Here is a 24,265-nt window from a genome sequence, read left to right as displayed (position 1 = left end):
GCTCAAACGAACACGCTGTTGTTACTCTCTTCGCTGGCGTTTTTCGTCCATTTTCGCGTCGTCGCGTTTCACGTTGACTGACCTCGCGAGAGGCTCACAACTGGTCGCGCGCCTGGTCATCGTCCTCTGCAGCACCACACAGCGGCTGTGGGGTGTAAAACAGCGAGCGCGCCTGTGTGTATCTTGAATGGGTCAAACGGAACGGTAGATATCCGTTTTTTACCGTTAAAAAAAGAGGAGAGGGTCAATCGCGCAGCGAGAAGGATCGAAGCGGAAACGTAACACGAAATGCTGTACGGAGTCAGGAGAGAAGCTGTGCGGAGCAATCTTAAGAACTGGAACTCTAGAACCTTGACGAAAGGCGCTGAATAGAGAGGAATGTCATATGCTAAAAGAACAAGGGATCTGTGGGTCGGGGGCTAAGCTTGCCTTTTTGGAGGATTATCTTATCTTGTGAGATTTCCATTTTGCGAATATCCATTTCGCTTTGCACTGTAGATTTATGTTTTTGTTTTGATGTTGGATACTGCTTGGCAAGCACAATGGTAGAGGAGAGGATGACCAATGAGTCGGAATAGTTATTTCCCAGAGGTCATTTGTTCTTTAAAAACAGTTTGAAAATAATGCGCTGTTTCTTTCAAAAACGAGCCTGCTAACTGTTCTCTACTGAGCGGTACGTCTTGTAAATCCCTTGACGCGTAACCTACAACTATACCAAACACAGAGGTTCAGCTTGACTGATGTGGTTTATATTCTAGCTCGCTGCGTTCGGTTTCCGCTGCATACATGCACCTAATGGGCGATACTCTGCTGAGAAATGTAGCAGCTGATGTACTGTTTCATGCTGTTCTGTAGATTGATTCGTATGCATGTTGATGAGGCCTAATGAATAGTGCGCTGTGCGATCGGAACTATGCTTCACATCTGCCGCGCACTGGATGTAATAATTGCAAAAAGTTCTGAACTCTGAAGGTGGAGTTTGTTCCGAGGATCAGGCACCGATGGATAAGACGCTGACTGGAATTCATCTTTGTTGTTTAACAAAATGTTTTTGAATTCTTTGAAGTACGACAAGGGTTTTGCCGACGTTGGCAATCATTCAGCAGTACAACTTACTTATTGCTGATCTGCTGTAACCCTGAGACCGCAAAGGGAAGTGTGCGTTTGTCAATGACGCGTGCCACGTGGAGATGAAAGCAACGGAGCTCAGTTGTCTCTTTTACCGTTTGTACAAAGAGCATCCCAGCCCAGTAATTTTTGCATCATAACATCTGCCGACAGTGGTGCTGGTGGTCATTTGCATCCAACACCATCCGGCGGGTGCTGTTTCGCTGCGAGCGAAGAGCGAAAGTTAATGGAACGTCTGGACGATTCATCCACGCACTCTCGTGGTGCACTCGACACATACGCCAACGGGACGGGTGTCATCGTCTTTGTTTCGCAGCATGCGACGAGTGGCCCATCCATCGTGAATTGTGGTAATAGCGCCGTCGGCGGGAAGCCACGACAGTGAAACAAATTCTTTATCAGCTCATTTGCATTCGAGTGTAGCAAACTGCATCGCGCGACGACACGTAGGGGTTTAGATGGGTGGAAGAGAAGTAGATCCTAGTGTGCGCAAGAGGTAGAAAGGTTCTTCGCTCGTTCCCACTATCTCTGCTCGGGGACAACTTCTAGACTTAGTAATCAGCTTGTGTTGAGCGCGACTTCCTTTTACCCCACCACACGAGCGGTGCAGTGAAGCTACGCGATGTAATGGTGTCTATTGCCCACACCCTCGCCTGTTTTATTACCGTTGCCTCCGTCTGTACTTCTGTTCACAAGGCACACGACATGGTCGAAGCTCTCCTTCGCCGTGATTTTGATCGATTAGCGATGATCATCGGTACTGCTGACTACGCGCTGCTATGTGTGATGTACGCCGGCACAAGGTCCACGTCCCGGCCAGAGCGACCCGAGCTCATTGACATCCACCGGTCCCTCCCGGGAGCGACGACCATTCACCTCCATTAGTGTGGATGACTCTCGGGAATTCATGTGCAGAGGAACCGATGTCGATGTTTTGGGAGAGTTGGACGTGTGTGTGTGTTTTTGTCGGTCACTTTGCCCTACATTGACCCTGTCCGGCGGCTGGCGATACGTGTGCACGCGTGTGAATAGATAATCTTGAAACATGATACTGGGCATCTAGGAAGAAAGTGTCTGCGCTGTGCTATGATCGGTGGGGAGAACAGGTTTTTTCGTTGGAATTTGTATGTAAAAAAGAGAGTCGTTTTTTGTTGAACAATTTAAACTTTAATTAAGCGTTATTTTGTTTGTAAAAAAACTGATATCGCTTACTTCAACGTGTGACGAATGAAATTAGCGACCCTATGTGATGTTTACTTGCTTGTTTTTGCAGCTTTTATTAGCAATGTATAACACTAGTTCTGAGACGACCGCATAGCGCCTATGCTAAACCGTCGGGCCAATACGCTATAGGTTGTGCGATCGAATCTCAAAATGGCGAGGACTGACTTTGAGAATTAATTCCTCCAAGTGTGTTATGATATTGATATAAAAGAAAGGTGATCGGCAATTGTTATACAGAGAATAACTCATATATTTATATATTTTATTTATCATACCTTAAGAAGAAAAAGAAGAAGATTCCACAGGGAAGAACGTACAACACAAATGAATGAAACGCTTTCTTTGCTGTGCGATTGAATTAAGCTGACGACACCTCCTCGCAAGAAGAGAACAAGGAGGAGAGAAACACAGCGTTAATAATTTATTCCATTTGCAATTTATTAATGGGAGTTTCAACAAATCTGACCTGCAGAGTGCATCCATGCAATTCCCCGTATGCTTGGGAAACGGGACGCGTCAGTTTGTGGGATGTTTATGAACCTTTGTTTGCGTGTCGGGCTTGCACCAAGTGCCCACCAAGTTGCAGTTGCAGTGGCACTTTTTATTAACACTTCAGCGTATTATTCATAGGAAACACTATGCCTTTTTGCGAATAAATTACGATGCAAGAGCTTCGGTCACTTGCATTTTGTATTGCAAATCTGATTTTTTTACAGGTGTAGTAGTAAATTTTATGTTACAGTTTTATGTTTTTTTATGTTTTATGAAAATAAGCTATTTGCATAAGAATACAATGCTCTAGTGGTGATTTAACTGAAATATTCGGTAGGATGTGTGTTTGAAACGTTGCACATCGTTTTGTTTTATGGCCAATAAGAAGTGTATTTTAGAATCCCAACCAACTTAGTGGTCCGCAGGATCCAGAAACTTATTTCCACACCAAAAGAGATTATGTTTCAAAGCTGTAAACATTTACGATGCTGTCTATCATTGCAGTAGAAATGGCAAACTTTATTTGATTAATGCTCTATTGCAAACCCACTTCTTCATACACTTAACGCTCATTATTTGGCCGATGCTCTCTCCCGCGCCCGTAGCCGATTGGATGCAGCATAATAATCATCATCTGTTGATTGTTTAAATTCGTTGCATCATTAGTCGTGGCGAAGCGCGGTGCACGCGTGAAAGGGAAATCGCACCCAGCAGAGACTACACATATTTGCAACAAATTTTTGATCGCTTTGCAAGAAACAAAGCGAGAAATGAAAACAAATCAAACCAACAAACATAAAACGGACAGGCTGAAGTCGAATACGAAAAAGGCATTAAATATGGTGGCGCGCTGCCGCCCTGGTGCATGCACACACTTTGTCCAATTATTTATGCTCCTCTCAACTCCCCCTCTTCTTTCATTTGCACTGGGTTGGGTGAAAGTTCGCATTCGAAAACAACGCATCGTGCCCGGGAAGCTTTTCTGATTGTTTTTCGTTCGCAGTGCAAAACAATTTCCACCAAGCATGGCGCGGATATATGTGTGAGAGAGTGTCTTATTGATATTGTGATTTGTTGATGCGATGATAGGAACGCCACAATCGCTTTGTTTAATGTGCCCATTGCCTCGGAGCGTGTACACAACCTTTGCGTTGCGTTGCAAACAAAACAAAACTCCCCACGAGGCACGAAAAAGAAAGCAAATAAATAAATTATCCAATAAAAATAAATCATAATTAGCGCCTACGGAGATATCATCGCACCTTTTTGGGGGGGGCGCGAAACTTAGCTAACGGGCGCCCAACGCAGGTGACATTGAGGCCAAACAGGCTTTTGGGGGCAGCTATGCAAACATGTTGGGCAGAGAGCTTTACTTATATGGAGCAAATAACAACCGGGGCCGTCGGGTCAAAGGGGCCGATGAGCGGGACGCTCGCCCTGTGTATGGCGTTGATTTATGGGACGGAATTTGTGCTTCTTCGGACCCAGTGACGGGTTTCACCCACCATTCAACCTTGCAGCTATGTCAGACACAGTTTGTGGCTGTTGGGTTGATTTTGAAAAATGAAATAAGTTAAGGGTTTAGTTACCCAAAAAAGTGAAGTGAGTTGTTTCTTGCCTGCCCATGAAATTCCCACGCTCTTTCCCAGTTTAAAGCTTGGTGGCAGGATGAGAAGTTGCACATGCGGTGCGAACTGATCTCGTCTAGCGAGAACCTACGCCCCGACTAAAAAAGACACACTTTTTTAAACGATAATAATAATATGTTTGACACATGTTGTTGCAGGAGCTCATGGTCGTCGTCGGCTCGTTGTCACATGACGTTTTGGCGTTCGTCTACCGGTTGCGTAGTAGAGCAGCGCGCACGTTGATCGTTATGATTTATTCCGTCGCGGAAGAAGTGTAATGTCAAGTTAAAATTACAAGTCTTGTTTTTCGGGAAATTCCCACCTGCCCCGCGCTTCGCGCAAGCCAATATCAACCCCCATTTTGCTTGAATTCGACGCGTCGTGTGCCAACGAGCCGGTTGTTTGGCGGTCGTAAACAGGTGCTTGCAAAATTGCCCATTTCGCCAAACCCCCGCCTTAACCGTTGTTGTTCCTCACTTTAGCACACGCGACTAGACCCGACCCCGACCAGACAGACAGGGAAATGGTGGAAATTCCGTTCATATCCGTCGATTGAACCCCGTCCTCTCTGTGCAGTGCGCTCTGGGGTTGGGAAATGGGTTATTTATCGCTCACTCGCTACCGATTCCGTGGTCGTCCGAGTCTACCCTATCTTACGGTAAACAGCAGTGAAATCAATCAAATTGGATCATTTACTGCATTCTCCCCCTATCCTTTAGTTTAGTTTGGTTTACGCTGATGGGCAGGAAATCGGTTCCCTTTTTCGGTCGGTGCCCCCCACCGTCTAACGATGCCATTTGTAGGGGGCTTGTGAAGGTTATATGTGCGCGGGAGAAATTGGCGTAACCTTCACGAACGCCGAGCACGAAAGAAAGCACGTTATAGATTCCTAATTTGGTAAGCGAACGCGACAGTAGCACGTGATGGTGCAGCGTGGTGTGTGTTTTCCGGAAGGCGAAACTCAAGTCACAGACTAATTAATGGTTGTTGTCCTATTTTATGCGCCTTCTCCATTCCCGTTTTGTCCGGTGTATGGAGTAGAAGCAGTAGGTTGACAAAATCGCGTCACGTCCACGCTTAAGTGATTGCTCGCTAAATGGCGGTTGGGGACTCATTGACAATGTCTAAGAGCAACGAGCTGCTGGTTTTAATAGTTTAGGTGAAACAATGACTGGCCCTGGGGGGCTATATCCCGAGACCCAAGTGGGCCAGTGGAAAGCCGGATGGGAAACAACTATTCACTTTTATTCTCTGTGTGTGTATGGTATGCGGTGAAAAGTGAAATTTCAGCCTGCCAAATGCAAATTTCTTGTGCCATGCTGTGTCCAGTGGTTGCAGAGTTGAATGAACTTTAGGCAGTATTTAACCAGCTTCGCAGTGGGGTTTGTGATTGTCGGGCTTTTGGGATTAGTATCTGTTTTTCATTTTTGTCATTAATTTCCACAAGATGATGGCATTTGTTTTGATAAGTGGGACACTTTTTTGTTATCAGATTTTACATTTTGACATCACGCTGTGTAGGTGTATTAAATTGGAGATTGGGATTCAAAAGATAAATGATAAGGTAAAAGCCAACAGAAAAACAATTTTAACATGGATTGTGAATGTATGACTGGATTGGACAAAAAATATACAAGACAGATGATGTCTCGCTTTTATGTCTGAACCATCGCTCACTGTGGATTCGAGAAAGTGTGACAAGTGCTTCGAAAGCTTTCATCCACCTTTTGAAAACATTACCTTTGGCGTAAATGGTTTTAAAGCTCAGTAAATTTAAAGAACAGCATTTTGAAAACAACGAAAACCCTATTGCTTACCTTAATAAAGCCTTAAAAAACACATTGGCTGTGAGAATGTGTAGCCTCATTAGGTTAAAATGCTGCCAGCTATTGCCCTAAATGGTGACACATACTTATTGCCACCAATAAATTCTAACCAAGACCATGCGGATGCATCCTGCCCGTATCTGCTGCGGGGAATCTTGCTCAGCGCCTTTCTCTCAAATGAAGGAACAAAATTGCATCAGATGTTTACACAACATTTTCCCGTGTTTTTGCTTCACTTGGTGTGTGGTGTCGTTCAGTGTCTTCCACTGTGTTGGGTTCTGTAATCAAATGCAATGCCGCATCGGTGCAGAGGAGGAGTCTTTGCTAGAGCGGAACCGGCAATGCAACGGTTCCCGGGAGTTCCCTTTGGCCGGAGAAGATTGTCATCGGTGGCCCGCCATTGTCTAATTTTAGAGAGCGCTTAGCCGGGGTCGTGTGCCGCTGAGGTACCCTCTTGACAATTCCGGAGGGGGTGGTACAATTCGTGGAGCACGAGATTTACAGCTGTCAGCATGGTAATGGCCTTCCGTATGTTGTCACTACGGTTGCAACTGCGAGACGACGATCGACCAGTGGAACGATTTCCGTCCCTCGGGTGACAATAGAAATGTATGTGTGGGTGTGTATTCCAGTGTGACGTAAAGACGTTGGAAAAACTGCAACCATCATCACCTTACGCTTACGGAGGATGCATGCTTTCTATTGAAAGATCTATTTATCATGAGAATGTTGTTTGCTTTTCGAGCATTATTTTTTACATTGAAACACACACATGCGCCTGTATGGTGATGAAAAATGACGTACGCAAACACAATGCAAGGTCGGATTGCGTAAGGAAATTATGCACGCACGAGTGCATTGCATCGCTGATTGTTTGTAAGAGGGGCACAGAGATTTTGGATTTTGTCGTCACCCATTGTACCAAACGCCAAAGCTTCAGAGCGCCTTCTCCGGCACAAGTGTAAAAGAAAGTTTGTCGGCTTATGTACCATTTTATGCATAAAGATGTCAAAATCAGCTCCACGGGACGGCCAATTAAGTTGTCTAAGTACCTGTTTTCACTACCGCGCGGCAGCTAAGGGCAAATTATGTTGCAAGATGTTTCTTTCAAGCCAAGTCGGTGCCCATTTTGCTCTTTCTACTGTCTTGGCCACTTGGCAACGTACCGGAAGATGTTGAAGTTTGTATCCTGTGTGTCTGTGTGCTTGCTGCGCGCCGTTAGTGACAAGTGACAGCCTGGCGGCGACGGTAACTATGGGGCCGCGACGCGTCACGGGTCTGCTGATTGATCTGCGCAAAGCGTCCGTGAGAAAATGTCGACTGGGCTCGGATCTCTGTTTTTGTGTTTTGTGCCCCGTTCCCAGTGCTATTAATTCCACGCAGCTCCTCCAGTTTGTGTGTGTGTGTGTTCTTTTCATTCGCCACAGGAAAGAAAAAGGCACGCGATTAGAATACTGATTAGAATACGATTAGGTAGGAATCGTCGAATTCTTCGCTGTCGGAGAAGTTATAGTTTCCTTTTAGAATTTTAAACGTTAAGAACTTTAAGAGCGCGCAGAAACACGAACCCCAGACATGGACGAAATTCTTAAACCCTCTTTACTTTCGAAAAAGCCGTTGAAAATCCGTTCAGTTCAGTTTGTCTGCCGTTGATGGAATAATTTATCGAGTTCGACCGTTTAAATGGGGCGTGCGAAGAGTGTCGTCTACAGCTGAAAAGCATCGAAAGAAGCTGTTGAAAGTACACCAATATTTACACCAAACCCACGGAAAAGAGCGTTAGGATTATCGGATTTACTGCCACAAATTGTGCAGCATTCGGCTGTGAGAGCAGGTTTTGGGAAGCACAGGGTGGAGAGAGGCTAAGCAGCGTCTCGACTGACGAAAGCAGACGATTTAATATTGATTTCTGATCAAATATTCTACCAAGGGTTTGGGGGGTTTGAGGGTGTTTTTTTCTTTCTTCTTTTCGTCTATCACAGACACACGCTCAGGTGTATAAAGCCCTCCGGTGAGTACTTTAGGCGGGCGCAAAAAATCAACTTCCGCCCTCGTTTTTGAAGGGTTGGGTTCCGGCATAAGGATGCCATTTTCGCCATCGAGCGAAATTGCGCTTACGCTTGGTGGGGTGTAAAATATTCGTACTGGTATTTGCGCCTCCTGGGTGGATCGTGTCGGCGGATATTTGGCTTTGCGTTACCTTTTCGTTCTCTCTTGCCGGGAACGGTAAACTTTGGGTTGGAGTTTTCACCGCCGGTTGCATATTTCCTTTTGCAGCCCGTCGGTATGGTGTATTTACTGAAGACAGCTTCACCGTAGCAGGAAGGCAGGAAGATTTAAACCTACATTTAAACGCCTGTCGTTTCAATCCATGTAATGGTTGTTGGCAAGTCAAGTTTAGGTTCAAATTTCGTAAGATTATTGGCTGTTAGGTAACATAAAACGTTAAGCCGGCAATTGGCTTGTTTTGGCTGCCTTTATTTGCTATTTTCAACGCAATACAAATACATGAAATATATAGAATTTATAGAGAGAGTTTACATAAGTCGGTTACTAACCAAATAGTAGGCAACTAAGACTGTCTTTTGCAGCGATACGATTTCATCCGATAGCAACTCGAAAGGGAGTTGGTAAACATTTCCTTTTCGGCAAAATTGAATTTAAAACCTGAAGTTCTTGGGCGCTGCTAAAACCCATTTCTCCAACTTTGTTTTCCCACATCCGGAACACAAACAAACTCACTCATATACTGTTCGTTGACATTCGAAGCGATATTTTTAGCAAAGGACGCGCAAGCGGAACGTTTATTAATAGTGAACCTTCGTCTCGAGAGCGAGCAAGAGATGCGGCACAACTTCACTTTCTTTTAATGTTTATGGAGCGAGACATGCTCTCCAGTGAAGGGAGTGAGCGCCCCGGTCAGATTGGACCCTGGTGGGGCAGTGCAATGGCGGGGCGAGCGAACTGGCGAGATTAATCCAATTTTGATTATTGCACCGGGAGAAGAATTGTAAATTAAGCGACTATTGTGACACACGGCCGGACACACAACAAGGTTTCGGGAAGGCTACAATCACGTGGAAATGGGTCTCTCAGCAGCGTTTTCACTTTCCTTTGTTGTTATAATGGAACGAAATCGAGATGATGATGGGCGTGCTTTTGCTTTTTTGTTGTTTGTTGATTGGGAAGTGTAATATAAGTTTATGGGGTTAGCTTTAAACAAACCCCAAAATGCTGTTTGTTGATCGGTTTTATTGCATTGTTAGGAGTAGAGATTGAAGACACTTGTTTCGTAAAAAGAAGCTTTTACTTTGATATAAACTGTAATATGCGAATGATTTGATCTTCTTCCCGCTTGGCAACGTGCAATTCATCATCCGCGGGCAATCTGTGTCCCCCTAATCTGGCGCAACGGTTTTCATTACCTACGGGTGATGTGAAAATGCCCTTAAAAATGTCTCTGCAGCGGGTAACAAACCATAGCCGCATGGCGATGTATGGCCCTCTGGCGAGCATGCTCGAGTGTGTGTGGGTTCATTTGAGAATGAAAATTCGCGTGACGACGCAAAGCCACCAGACACACAGTCACGGTGGAAAATTATACACATTCAAGCTCTCCAAAAAAGCATCCCTCGAAACGAAAGAGAGGAATTCTACCCCTGTTTCGAGTGTGAAAGCCACGACGCGCGTGGAGCGACAAATTGGCGCATCTGGATGTAATTAAATATGGCGCACTCACGTACAAAATAAACATACACTACTCTCCCGATGTTCGCATGCCGTTGGCAACATTAACGAGAGGGATTATGGGAGAAAAGCTGAAGTAATGTGTGAGGTCGTGCCACCACCCTAAAGCAGCATTATTTTAAAAGCAACCCGAACTATATTGGTTGCCTTCGAAGCGAGTCAGCGTCAAGTGACTGTGGAACACAGTGATTTGGTGTTTATACGGTGAGTGTGTGTGTGTGTCTGGTTTTGGTCATCGTGCGATACGGTTGATTGCATATGATTTCATGACCCAGTCGTACGCGGTAAGCCTGCATTTCCGGCTGGGAGCAGCGATATGGGCGAGGCTGATAAGCGGTGCCGAAAGGTGCTGAAGAATGGACGACCAAGACGACACCGTCTGACCGTTGTGTACTTGATGATGATAATGCTTTCGAATATTGTTACGTTGTAACTGTGCACAAGAAGGGGACCTGCTACTGCTTCTACCAAAGATTGCTGTAATGAAATTCAAATCAAAGTCTCGGTGAAACTCTTCTACAATAAGCTGATATAAAACTGAGTTATTGGCCTTGACAGAGTACCCAGATTCAATTGGAGGCTATCTAGTGTCGTTTTGTTTTTTTTTCTGGTAGCCGTGTTTGCTAACCATTTTCGTCGAACAAACCATTCTTACATCTATACAAGGCACTCCATTCTAGGTCACGGTGGCAATGCTCTCGTAAAAGCATCAAAACTGCAAACTTGGCAACGTGATGGCAAACGATAAGATACGGTTTCGGATCATTCAGATTGACAGCGTCGTTTGTCAGAAGATCTCGGCTTCTCTCAAACCCTTTCAAAAAAAAAACACACCAAAACCACAAACAACCCATAGGTGCAGTGCACAGTGCAACCGCAACTTCTCATCCAACTTGCGCTTGCTGCATGTGGTAGCGGCGGCACGTGATTTTTCTTTCCATCACTGCTAAGCAACCGCTGCGGTCGACGGTTAAACGTGTGCTCCAAACCTGCGCTGCCGTGTGGCCCTACTTTTGGAAGGAGAGAGGTTAGGTTGCATTGGGTAATCTCGCGTGAAGCCAATTGCAGCAGCAACAGCACGACGATTGCGGCTACTCTTACTACTGTAGCTGTAGAGCTGTGCTTGCGACAGGGTTGCATTTTCTTAAGTCACCAAGGTGAAGGAAGGTGAAGATGAGGAGCGCGGCCATTTGGGCGCGTTTTCGTGTATATCAAGCATCAGGTTCGTGATTTTAAGCGTCTTTTTTCACACCGATTTCGTGTGCGAGGAAGCGAACAAACCTTCGAGTTATGTCACGCGCGCTTCAGCAGTTTCTTGGTAATGGGGGAAAAAGGGCCGGCTTGGTGGGCTTTTGTTTTTCGGTGGATTGTTTCTGCTTGGTCTGCTGTGTGTTGTGATGCGTGTTTACCGATCTCTGGAGCCGCTTTCGGAATGCTTAATCGATTTTTCTCACCCACTAAAGCTCTGTTTTGTGGTCGGTTATAATCCGATTTTTCCGGAAAGGCTTCTCTATTAATAGAGGCTGCCTTGGTTGTGGTATCGATTGAATTGAGTCGTTGTTGTATTCTTCAGAGGTCCATCTCTGGGCCTCGTAATAACTAATTAGCTCACACAAGCTGCTTAAAGGGATGGGAACTACTCGACCACTTTAATGAGCGGTGTGTGCGCGCGACGCTACAAGATCAATATCAAATTGGCCAAAAGCAGCATAGCGGTTGCGCTTTTTGTCATACACGCGCCCACCGTAATAAACTACCGGGTATAAAGCACGGTGATTTCATGCGCCACTTCACATCGCTGGTGCTGCGGTATTTCAACAGCCCAATTTATTGGGTGTAGAGAAGAATTGGCATCGGTGCTACATCATCAATCTTTGCAGGAAGACTGCGGAGGTGTGTGTATGTACGGTGCGTGTTTGGTATCCAATCCCGCTAGGCCCGAAGGTTAGGGGGCGTCACGGCGGCAATCTAACGATCAGTTTTGTCGAGCATTCGATTAATGTCGACACTTATCACTTGATCAAATTATAAATATGGATAGTGAATTGTTTTTGTGCGGTTGGGTGTTTAGCTTTGGTACGGATTCTCACATCCGCAGACGTAAGCAAGTACCACACCTTCAATGTACAGTTTGTCGGAGGACCTTCTTCACGAACGGAAAGACGGGGAATTGTACACCGGGCGGGTGTTGTTGCTCTGATTCTTTATGCCGTGAATGCGAAACGATTGCCGTCCGCTTGTGTGACTCTGCGTTGCCGTGACAGGCAGGCAGGAACCAAATTAGAGTGCGTCTTGGTCAATTAAGCACGGTAATTTGTAGGTTCTTGAATTGGATATCGTCACCTCGGGCTTGAAGTTAACCCCGCCGAAGAAGGTGCACATCTAGGGGGTCGGCTTGCTCGAGACGCGTTGCGTTTGGGGCATGGAAATTAAACATGAAGATGAAGTTTTCCATTTTTTTATCAGCTGCGTAATTTTATAAACATTGTAGATCATCCTGTTTTGGGGATGTGGAGCCGAGTGAGAAGAATTTCTTCTTACCACGCTCAATTAACTTCTCGTCTGGCAGCTCCACACTCAACTCCTCCAAGAAGCTCTCCGGAGTATCAAAGATGTCTCTTTGTACACAACTAGCGAAAAGGAGCGAACGTTCGGAGCGGGATTGTGTATTGAGTAAGTCTTCATCTTCAACGGCATTAGTTCATTGGATGCACATTAATGATACGCTGTGTACCCTTGTCCCTACCAGGCACAAGTACATCGGAGCATAAAATCTATGTACCATGGTCTAATGCTGATGTACTTCATAACTGTGTTCATAAGCAGACAGAGCCACCTATCGCTAATTTCATTATGTGATGGGAAGTCATTAATTTCTTCCCTCACCCGTGCATTTGCAGTGTTTGCGTCGACGTGTTAAGAGTGTTGATAGCTCGAATGAACTATTAGGGTGGTAGATTCCCAACAATTATAAGTTTACCTCGATGTACTCTCGCTACTTGCTCTCTTTCTCTCTGCATCTAAACGTTGTTAACTAAGATATTTGGTGGATTCGCGGTATAGCACCCGCGACACGTGTAGAGAAAATCTGTAGATTACCTATATAGTGACAAGCTGTATATGCAAGAGAGCACGACTAGTGAGACTGCGAAACACCTGGACGAGTTTTGTTTGGATGCAAAGTCCAAACAATTATCCAGAGTCACTCACTCGATGCAGTAGCTGCCAAGGGTTGCGTTGACGAGTGGACAGTATTCTCACGTTGTGTAATCGACAAGATCTCTGTCGCGGTTTGTGCTGTGTCGTGTGTCGGCATATGTTATGTTGTCATTTCCGGTATAGTACCTTTGTTTGGCCGCCGCTTTGCGAGCGAATGTCGCATTGTAATGGCTTTAATATTTCCGGAGACATGAGATCTTCTTGAGAAAGTTAATCATACCAGAGTTTCATTCTCCAGGCATACTTGAGCTATTTTCGTACTGTCAGCCTTCAATTGCCTACTTAAGAATTCAATAAAAACTTAATGTAAACGCACGTTCCAACGTTTTTATCCATCTTTTCGTAGTTGTTCGGCGTAAATGCTCGTATCCTCGATTAAATTCGTCTGAGACGAACACATTCCGGCATTTGGATATGAACAAACTTCCTTCCGGTAGGGCAAACAGAAAAGCCAACCGGTAGCAGGAAACTGCTCCTCACGGTGAGTGTTCCAATTTCGTGCCGCAAACGGAACTGCTTTCACGACTCCAGATCTCTTATGACATCGTACCGAACGACCGAAAGATTTGTCGTTTTTCGACCGAACGTCCGCCTCAAGTCCTGCGTCTTGATAAAACTTTGTTCGGCAAGTATTCTGCTGTACCGCAGGGGGCATCTCAGGCGAAACGAGCTCTATATCTATATAACGGTTAAAAGTTAAACAAACGTACAGCAAACGACAAAACTGTGCGAAACTAAACCGGTAGCACTGTGTGTCTCAACGTCTCGGAGCCGGAGGGCATTTAGAAGGTTGACTTTGCGCGCTGTGCGATGTCGTCTACCTTTTTGGTTCAGGCCGTGCTGCTTTAATTTCGCTCAGTTGAACCGGAAGAGTTGTTTACTAGCGGAGGCAACGGCACTAGATGGAGTGGGGCAGTATTCTTTCAAGCTTTTTGCGGAGCTGCATTGAATATGATGCAGTAGCGAAGTTTTTTTTTGCCATTAGTACACCTAGCATCTTGATGATTCTCCTCTAAACCGCCAACTCGACTTCGAGAGGGCAAAAAGAATCACTTTATGTGGGTGAATGGCCAGAAGATGAGTTCTAGAGTAATTGTGCAACGTACCCGACGATGACGACCGATATTCTGGGTAATGGTGATGAACCTGGAACTGTATGTGTTCATTCCCTAACGATGTGATCTCCTCTTCTTTTGAATCTGATACATTTACAAAAGGAGTGGTGAAGCTACTAGGGGCAGGAAAATCGATAACCAGACGGCTGGAACGATAGCTTACAACGAATGGGCCTTCATTAGCCCCCTCCTGACGTCAGATTTGGACTTGACATACGTGAGGGTCGGCCACATGCTTGCGTTGCCCTCCAGCTCGGTCGTTCTCCTTTTGAACTGGTCGTCGAGGTTCACTAACAACCGAGCTGTGGCCTGGAGCTACGGCTGTTTGTTTAGCAAACCGTTGGGAGTGTCATCAGACACATGGGCCAGCTTTGGGCTGCTGCTGCTAGGCTTCCGCTTTTCCCATTTGTTTTTTTTTGTGTGATGCTCCTGCTGCTGGTGAATTGAACGTTCCAGCACAATGGCGTACGGTGCAGATTTTATGCTTTCAATGGCGTCGCAGTCGATTCATTGCGGAGATGAATGGAGTACCGTTCGTTCCCTTGCATCTAGCCCTTCTCCATCTTCTCCTACTCCTCCTCCACCTTCAGTGGAATGTTTTCAGATCATCGTACGATCCGCAACTAGAACAGGTGGCATATGTGTGTGTGTGTGTGCCGCTTTTGTGGGGATCGTATTTGCTCATGAAAAATTCAATCTCTCATGACGTTGTTTTGCTTTTGCCATTAAGGTCTCCTCTTTCTATCTCCCGCTCTGTGTGTGTGTGTGTGTGTGTACATTGTGACGTAAAAAAGTGGACAGGTCGGCATTCGGCTCGTCTGAAATTGAAATCCCAAACTATCTGACCAACCGCTGGGCTGAGCCCCGGGTCGTATTCGTTGTTCCTGGTAGGCGCGCACGTTGCGCCCGCTGTGTATAGTAGGCTCTCTCTAATAGGCCCCTGTCATTATTTTTAGATGAGAAACAGGCTGCTGCTGTACCGAGGCACTTGAACGTGAACCTCAGGTGTAATTGCAATCATCAGTCGGCTCGAACTTGGCTGTATTTCCTCGTCCTCTCCCCTACGTCCACACACCGTCTTCACTTGTCCGTCGTCCTAGTAGTCGTCTGGGCAACCTAATTCTTTCCTCTCCGTGCGTGCTTTCGGGGACAACATTCGATATCTGGCTTTGGTTTTTGCAATTTGCACTGCCGGTGGCCTTGTACAGGCGCATTGAACCGGTACTCGGAATTCCAGCACGCGCTGATGTAGTAACACTTCTGATGATTCCCTCCATCGTCGTTGGGCATAATTGGGCATAAAGGGAGGGCAAAAAACGACCGAGGGAAAGCGCATATTTTGAAATGGAAATACTGAAGAAGAGAGCGAGAGATAGATAGAGAGATGGTCTCAAAGGTTCGCAGAATGGATGCTGTGCTACTATGGGTTGGTTTACCTCTCGGCTGGTACGACCATTGAATCCTCTGACAGAAGCAACAAAAAGGAGGTCAATAATGTATGCTCATGAATATATGGGTAGCTTCAATGGTTGATAAGTTGAAATTGAAATGCATATTGATGATAGTGTAGAGCGCCATCGGTCGTACTCTTTGAGCCAAGTCCTGAGCTTTGGTACTGTTGTGCCGTGTACGTGCGAGAGATATGATATCGATGATACACCATTGCTCCAGTGTACGCACACACACACACTCACAGCATCGAGAAATTCACATCAGTCCCCGGAAGAGGTATGAAAAATTGAGGAGAGAAGCAGGCCGTTACCGATGGAAATGGAAAAGCCCAAAGCCTCGAACCAGCAGCGATCGAGAGGCAACAGCTTGCTGCGCGACCCAGTCAACAGGTTTTAAATGGCACGATTTGTGCTACTTATCGCCCTTGGCAGCTGCCGTTGCCAATCAGGCGTGGCTTTGATTATGAAAGCATAATACTAATGCTGCTAGTAGTGGTAGTAGTAGTAGTAGTAGCAGCAGCAGTGCTACGAAAGTGAAGGCTTCGCTTGATTTATGATGCTGACAGACGTGGAGAAGTTGAACGATTTCTTTGGGGTGATTTATTTTGGGCCTGTTTTGCTGTGGAAGCATGATGTACGTTTGATATTGGGATGATTAAAATTTTGAGAAGCTATTCGTGCATCACTAACATGTATCATCCTTCACAGAGCTTGATGATGATTGAGGGATTTAATGTGCTGTGCAATCGATCGGACCTTACCGAAAACCTTAATTTCAACCTTTTGTTGGAAATTGAACGATACTCTATGGTCTTATTTTCACTTCCACATTCCATCAGAAGCGCAACCGACGGCGGGATTATGCCAAATCGGTGCAACTTTATCTCTCCCAGCTTCCTGCTCAATATCTAAAGAGCTGGTCACGCGTTTGGCCTTGAGTACCGTTAGAAATGCAGTGCCCTCAATGTGTGCAGACCTTGTTGCTGGCGGGGAATTTTCTTCCTCTCCAGAAAAGGCGACAAACATGAAAACGAGTTGGAGGTGCAAAAAAGCTGTGGAAAAGTAAGTGGATTTACCGGTCACTCCCATTTCATGCAGCTCGGAGGGATTAGAGAACGGAGCCGGATGGAGAAATACCTACTATTTGTGCAGCACAAGCACAAGTTTTGTGGCATTAAGCGCGCACGTGGCTTTGGTATGCAGAAAATTACGCGTACGTATTGTGAGTGTGAGTTAGAAGAGTCTGTTATGCGTCCTTCGTTTCTTTACGCATCGCGATTGTAAGTAAACATAGTGGAAGAATATGAAATATAGCGCATTCGAAGTAGGACATTGATACATTCACGTCAACAGTTAAGTGCAAAGATGGACTAGCAAGTGAAATCAATCATCCATTGGCCGGGATTTTGTTATCGTTTTGAATAATATGTAGGGCCGTTAAGCAAATTATGGGTTCCAGATAGCAGGAAACGCCTTAGCTCGTCTTTCCAAAACAATTAGTTTGCCCCAACCAGCCAATACATCGAAATCAACTTCTATGGTTGACCTTAAGCTTTTGCCATTCAATTGTTTGTGCTGAAATTAACTCTTGGCGGGCTAATTATCGGTTACTTTGCGATGTACATACAGCTTAATTCCATATCGATCGACCATTTGGTCACGTTTGCTTAGTAGAGCTTGGCAAAGTACAGGGGGGGGAACGTCCATAAGGGGAACCCAATCGATAGCGAACGAGATGAAATCCATTTTAATTACGATAATGATCATTCTGCTTTGCGAAAGGTGACTTCTTGTGTGCGTTTCGGTTGGTCGTGTTCGTAAACGCCTTCTGGCAAACGTTCCGTTTCGTTACCAGAAATTATCGTATGGGAATAGTTCTCCCTTTTTAGCTATCGTTAGGGAATAGCTGCTTGAACACGAAGCTAGAGAAACCATTTCGCAGACAGCGCATCGTTCGAATTCTGTGCCCTGGACAGCAACTGGACCTCGCTGTTAAGTGATGAGAGTAGCTAAATCGAACATGATATAATTAGGTGTCGAAAATGGGCATTCTGTGTTTGCTTAATGGACGTTTATCGGCATCGATAGGCTTTATAGAGAGAGAGAGTAGACTTACTTCTAGAGTTTTCTGTACTCAGTACAAATGCTACATTTTTTACACTGATTAAAAATATTATTGTAGCAGTACAGACTGACCGCTACTCACGAAAAAAAAGTTGTTCTTGTTTCCAAGCACGATGACTCACAGAACCTCGCAAACACTTCGCATTCTAACAGGCTGTAAAGTTGCACCAATTCGTCACCCCATACCTTATACAGAGCAAGTAGTGCAGTCTTAAATTTCGTGTGTCGATTGATACAACCATCTTAGGAGAGCTTAAAATTAATGGAATAAATTACAGTTTGGTGCCGCTGGCGGTTAGTTCTGCTTACATGTTGTACAATGCTACACAACTACCATGTATAGTTGCAAGTAAACTACATCAAAGCTTGTTATTTTTTGCTGGAAAATGACAATGTAAATTTTCTAGAAATGAATATCGTATTTACAAGAGGGTTGTGTTGGGTTCGGTTCTTTCTTTTTATATCGCGTGCCAACAGTGTGTGGGAATTAATTTTTGGATAAAGTTAATCCCCGGGACGTCACGAAAAAAACCAAATCCGAATCACAAAACGATTGATAGCGCGAACGAGATTAGCGGACAGTGTCATAAATATGCAATCGTTTGTGTGCGACGATGGGGGACAAATGATGGGCTCTAGCAGAAGGGGGAGCGGTTGTATTTCCGAACAAGATACATCTATATTTGCGGCAGACAACGATACGGTCGAAGTTAAGAAGAAATGGTCGTAAATCCATTTTGAGTCATTTGCATTATTCAGCAGCAAACAGTAGACGCTAGGGGCTATAAAGAGGGTCTATCAGGGAATTTTTGAGATAGGCTTCGTTGAAGTGTGTGTATGTGACATACACGATGAAATGTAATGTTTAAACAATTTTCTAACGAATTTTCTAACGAACATTGTTTTATTTTTCGTAAACATGTAAGATAAAAACACAAAAAGCGAATTGTAAGCGCAAAGGTCAAGATTGATCGTTTGTTGGAGGATCTATTACAAAAAATTGAGGATTCGAATGAAGAAAAAAAAAAACACCACAACAGCCAAAAATATGCCAAGGATGAAGAAAATTTCATTTCTTAATTTTTTTTCCATGGTTAGTACACACATACAAGGCGTTTAATGTTGCGGCTTCTTTTATGCAGCTCAACCACCCTTCTGGTGCGTGTGTTTTTCTTTGCTTTGTTCTCGTTCCGGGTGGCTTCTCGCGTGGCTGGCTACTGGCCCCGGCCGGAGGTCATGGTGAAACAGAATTTTCTCCATTTTCGAAACAAAGAAAAAGCGATCAGAACAGGCGGGGTACGGTTGGGTTTGTAGAAGGTTTGTTGTAGCTTTGCGTCCAATTGCATCTTTTGAGGGTTGTGGGGTTTTTTTTAAAGCGCTTTACAAGAAGTTAAAGTTAGACACATCATGGCTCAGCTTATCGCATCTTGTACACTATCTTTTCGCGGTGTTGTGTGCCGCTGACGTAGAAGTTCCCATCTACATAATCTTGTCCCCGCGAAAGAACATGTCATGGTCAGTGGGCACGTGATGCGGAAAAATGGTGTACCTTGAAATGAAATACTCTCTTGAAAGGTAATCTACCAATCCAGTAAGGCTGATGATGAAGGTGGAAGGAGAAGCCACGTTGATGATTGAAACGATTTCAATCCGCAAATAATATTGTTCATTCGCCGATTTCTTCCAATACTGCCCTACCTTAGTTGCGCAAATGTTTTATTTTTTTATTCTACAAATTTGCCATATTTTCTACCCCCATTTTTGATACTTAATCGCCAAAAACATCGCCTTTTCGTGCGTTTACGTGCGCTGGCTGCTGCTGAATATTTGTGTGTGTGTCCATAACAATAAATAAATAAACAAGCGTGTGCGCTGCAAACACTTTGAAGCGTAAATTGTGCCTCAAACACTTATCTTCGCCGGTTGCGGGCAGGGAGTGGGCAGTGGATGGTAAGGAGAACAAGTATAGAAAAGTGGGGGGAAGGAATTGTGTTTCACGCTTCACCACGTGCGAAACACAACAGCAAAAGCTATCGAGTCGGGGGAGAAAAATCAAACGAACCAGTCAAAAGCAGAAGTGTATTCCCATGTTAAAAAGAGTTTAGTAGTTGGACGATCGGTAGAAGGAAAAAAATAGGGAAAGAAAAAACGATAATAATGACTATCATCGAAATAAATAGTGCAGATTAACGCATACCACCACACCCAACTGAACTGAATAGATCGTGATTTTGATCGATGAAACCCCTAGTTGATGACAGATGGGAAAATACACTGGATGGCGATAGAGAAAGCGAAGAATCATTATCTCTTGGAGCTTAAAGAAGTTGTATTTGTGCTTGAAAGAAGTTGTGTTTATGTAATTGGAGTTTTATTGTACAAATTCAAACAAAAAAGTCAATGCATTTGTTAACGGCAATATTTTAAATGTATTCTTACTTTAAATGTAATTTTCACTAATTAAAGATTTCTTCTCAAATTTTCATTCCAGATTTTATGAAAGACAAACAAAACATATACACCACGAGAGAAACGGTTGGAACAGTTATCAAGCAACATAATAGAAGGATGTAAACTATACGCAGCAGCAGCAGCAGCAGCATAAACGACTGGTTATTCTCGCCATAATAAAATGGATCATATATTTAAAATTAACTAAACAAGGCCCGGAACTTCGCAACGGAACGGTAGAAACGGAACCACGTGTACCGTGCAAGCAAAGCATATCCGGTGTTAGCCGGCCTGTACGTGATTGATAAAGCACGGCCACGGACTTGGCAAGCTTGAATGGAGAAACACAGCAGCAGCAAGTAAAAGCAGTGTGCTTGCGTGAGTGTGTGTTCGTGTGTGTGTCAGTGTGAAGTGCTGCCACTAGAGATACCACTAGAACCCCCGGGGCCATTGTACCGGAGAAAACGAAACTGAGCTAAAAGGAGAAGAAGCAGTCGCTGCTGATTTATTTCCTGCGAGGTAAGTAGTACCCCCCTTCCCCTGTTTGGGGTGGAAAGGGAGAAGTACCTTTTATTGGGGATGGTGTCATCGGCACCAATCTGCCCATTCGGTTTAGTTGCAGCACTGTACTCTCCGCCAACACCTGCTATAAATCTGGACATAGCTTGTGTGAGTCGGTCGATGTGTCTCGGGTGCGCCGCCGGACAAGATGACAAGAAGTTGTAATACAATGTAATTATGTCGTGGCTGCGGCTAGTCGTCGTCGTACTCTGGTCGTGAGTTAGTGGCTAAAATTAAAAGTGTCACAAGTTCTCGGTATGAAGTGTGTACGCGCGCGCGAAGGTGAGGACGTTCTATTGTACTCGGCCATGTAGGGCGTGTTTGTTTTTCTGGTTAGGCAATAAAGCATGGTATGGGTATGAGTGAAGGTGGAGCCGATTTCTCCAAAGGCAATAGAAAAGACGTAGCTTTTGTGTTGAGGATAGATAGGAGTTGTTGTGTTCTAGTCTTATTTACCGTTAAAACTAAATTGTGCTTGTCATTGGAGACAAGAATCATCTTGTCTAGAGCTTATATTGAAGTCCACGCCTTTACAATTTCAATGACCCAATTACACTAGTTGTATGTTGCTGCTCCATTTTTAGCCTCACAAAAAGGTGCAAAAAACCCCATTGAATATCCTGCTCGGTAAACGGATTTGCGATGTAAAACATGCCTTCCAACATGTGACACGCTACGTAACCTTTCCGACACATTCTGAGCGCAAACAGTGAACTTTCAGGCTACCGTTTCCACACTTTTGCTTCGATTGCACCATTCAGAGGGACAACAAGTTCCTTGAATGGTTTACCCCTTTTTCTTTTATGCCAAATGCAGTGAGCTGCAAAACTGGAACAGGTTTGCTTGAGCAGAGCCCCGATACCGCGTGTATTGGAAAGGTCAGGCGTGTTTGCCACCTAGTAGTCCGGTGGAATGTATCGAACGCTTGGACCACTGGGCGTCACTGGAAGCGAAAGCCTTTACTGCTCAAGTAGAACGAACGAACAGTAGACATGTGTGCTACAGAGTGGTGTGGTGTAGAGTTACCCAAATCATAACATATCGACCGACTAATGCGCGATGTGGTTCAGTGTTATGGGAAGGATACACTTACCCGATTCCCCTCTTGGTTAATGCATTGCCGACCCTTCTCATCGCGCTAGGCGGTGGGTCCGGTTTCCAATGTCATCAACGGGATTTAGATTCTTTCGGTTTCGGGCTTGATTGTTCACCTGAGAATATGGGTGAGAACTAGCGTGTAAACAAACAACAATCGTAAGACGTAGGCTATTTTCTTGCGGCTGCATGCACGATGATGTATCACGTATCAAACACAAACACATGCCGCATACGATTCATTTTTTCCAACGAACGTTTTAGATGTTTGTTGCGGGAGATACGGCGCTGGGGAAGCGAGCCAAGGCGGAAACCACCACCACCACAGCAATCAGTCCTCGTCGTAGAAAGCGGAGTTGTAGATGAACTTATCGCATGACTCATTCGGTGCGACCTCCGTCGTTACCACGAACCCGTCGCTGTCGACGCAAAACAGTTGCCCGTTCTGGTCCTGGGAGTACTCGTAGTTCCCGTTGCCGCCGCAGGCCAGCGTGAACGGTATGCCCGCCTCCCGGTAGATGATCGTATCACGTGCACAATCTGCGAGGCGTAAGATGAAATGAGTTGTGTGGACACCCATTGCCGCTTGCACTACTTACAGCAGTTCACCGACGAGAGCATGCTGGAGCGTATCTGAAACGAGCCAATCTTCTTTCCGTCACGCCAAGTGCAGTAGACGCTGTAATAAAAAGGGGATTGGAGGGAGGGTGGGTGAGTAAGAAACCATGACCGTGAACCGTTTGGAAAGAAAGGCGCGCACGGACAGTGCTGCCACCACCAAAACCGACCTCGTATCGGGTGAAAGTCATAAGTCACCTCAAGCACACAGCCAAAGTGCTCTTACGCGTCGAGGTGGTGGCACGTTTTTTGCTGTTGTGACTGAGCCGGGCTTACTTACACTCCATTTTCCACCTTGTACCGGCCGTACGCGCCGTCGTAGTCGCACGGAATCTCGTTGAAGGTGACGCCAACGGTACCGCGCGCGTAAAACTTCTTCAGGATCAGCTTCTGCGCCTGGGCCGCACTTTCGCACTGGCGCAGGTACGACTCACCGTGCAGCGTGCTGTTATCTGCGTGACGGGGAGCGCGCCGGAAGATCAGTGATGATGGCCGGGCTCGGTCAATGCGCAAGCATACTCACAGCAGGGCAGCAGTTCCCACAAGCTTTCATGCACGACGGTCGTGCCTAGCTGGACACTGCCGGTCAGCTCGTCCGCACACCAGCACAGTCCCGAATCGCACTGCAGCTCCTCGTAGTTGCCGTTTTGCGTACAGTGCAGCGTGACGTCGAAGCGGCCCTCCTTCTCCAGCTTATCGCGGCGTCTGCTGCAGGCTGGCAAGAAAGAGTGGCAAGTAGATCTTTTTATTTCGTATACACTGTCGCTGGTGTGTCCTTACCGCAAGTCATCCGCTCGGTGTTGCGGTACCAGTCCCAGCCGAAGATCCGTTTGCCGTCCTCGCTGTAGCAGAAGCAGCGACCGGACAGCCGATCTCCCCGGCACTGCTTGGCCGCGTACGTCCCGTCCAGGTTGCACTTCGGGATCCAGCCGACCAGATCCTTATCCAGATGCATCGTGTGCAGACAGGTGGCTGAAGAATGCAAACCCCAACTTCAACTAATGTCTTCAAAATCGTTTCCTGAAAGGACCTAGCTTAACTCACAGCGATCGTAGATACACTTGCGCCCAACACACTTCAGGCCGGGCGCACAGAGCCGGTCGGGAATGTTCAGGTTGCACACGGCCAGGTAGGTTCGACCGCCGCGGCAACCCGGACAGCAACCGTTGAGCGAACCGCCCGAGATCAGTATCTCGCCCTTGGCACAGTCTTCCTGCCGGATGGAAGAGATGCATCCGTAGGATGAATCACAAGTCGGTGGATCCACCGCAGTGGTGGCGGTGATGATGAAGCAGCAGCAGTACAGAATAAATACCGGAATACGTGGGAACGTGAAGAAATGACCCATCGTGTTTGGTGGGGACTCGGGCGGAAGTTTCTTTCTGACTAAAAGAGGTGACAGTAACTACACGCTTGCCTAGCCTAACCTTACCGTCACTGGTAGGTGACTTCATATCAGTGTGATTTTTTTGGGGGAAAATTGACTTTCGATGTTAGTCACGATAAGATCTCACGACTCAGTGTGTGATATCGTTTCGAGCAGCGTACGCTTTCGTGGAGGGAAATCAGTAAACCATTTGCTGTGA

General features: G+C 45.6%; 2 protein-coding genes across 12 annotated transcripts in view; one reads left to right on the top strand and one right to left on the bottom strand.

The window, feature by feature from the left end:
• Positions 1 to 24,265, top strand: part of LOC120895278 (protein piccolo) — a 60,654-nt gene that overhangs the window by 10,034 nt on the left and 26,355 nt on the right. For all 11 annotated transcript variants that reach the window (XM_040298469.1, XM_040298472.1, XM_040298468.1 and 8 more), the window contains one exon: positions 20,446 to 20,924. The gene's annotated coding sequence lies outside the window, so the exon portion shown is untranslated. The remainder of the gene's footprint in view (positions 1 to 20,445; positions 20,925 to 24,265) is intronic.
• Positions 22,254 to 24,027, bottom strand: LOC120894936. Its single transcript, XM_040297840.1, has 6 exons — positions 23,724 to 24,027; positions 23,460 to 23,651; positions 23,203 to 23,394; positions 22,960 to 23,131; positions 22,661 to 22,740; positions 22,254 to 22,601 (listed from the first exon to the last, which is right to left on the bottom strand). The coding sequence occupies exons 1-6, from the start codon at positions 24,025 to 24,027 to the stop codon at positions 22,393 to 22,395; spliced, it is 1,149 nt and encodes a 382-aa protein (XP_040153774.1). The 3' UTR covers positions 22,254 to 22,392.

Source organism: Anopheles arabiensis, chromosome 2 (assembly GCF_016920715.1).
Source record: "Anopheles arabiensis isolate DONGOLA chromosome 2, AaraD3, whole genome shotgun sequence".
Classification (NCBI taxonomy): Eukaryota; Metazoa; Arthropoda; class Insecta; order Diptera; family Culicidae; genus Anopheles; species Anopheles arabiensis.
The sequence above is the reverse complement of the archived record's forward strand: the minus strand, read 5'-3'. Positions and strand labels throughout refer to the sequence as shown.

Coding starts and splice junctions, on each gene's coding strand:
- LOC120894936 (XM_040297840.1), bottom strand. CDS start 24,027: ATGGGTCATTTCTTCACGTTCCCACGTATTCCGGTATTTATTCTGTAC. Junction 23,132..23,202: donor GTGGGAACTGCTGCCCTGCT/GTGAGTATGCTT, acceptor CCCGTCACGCAG/ATAACAGCACGCTGCACGGT. Junction 22,602..22,660: donor GCTCTCGTCGGTGAACTGCT/GTAAGTAGTGCA, acceptor TACGCCTCGCAG/ATTGTGCACGTGATACGATC.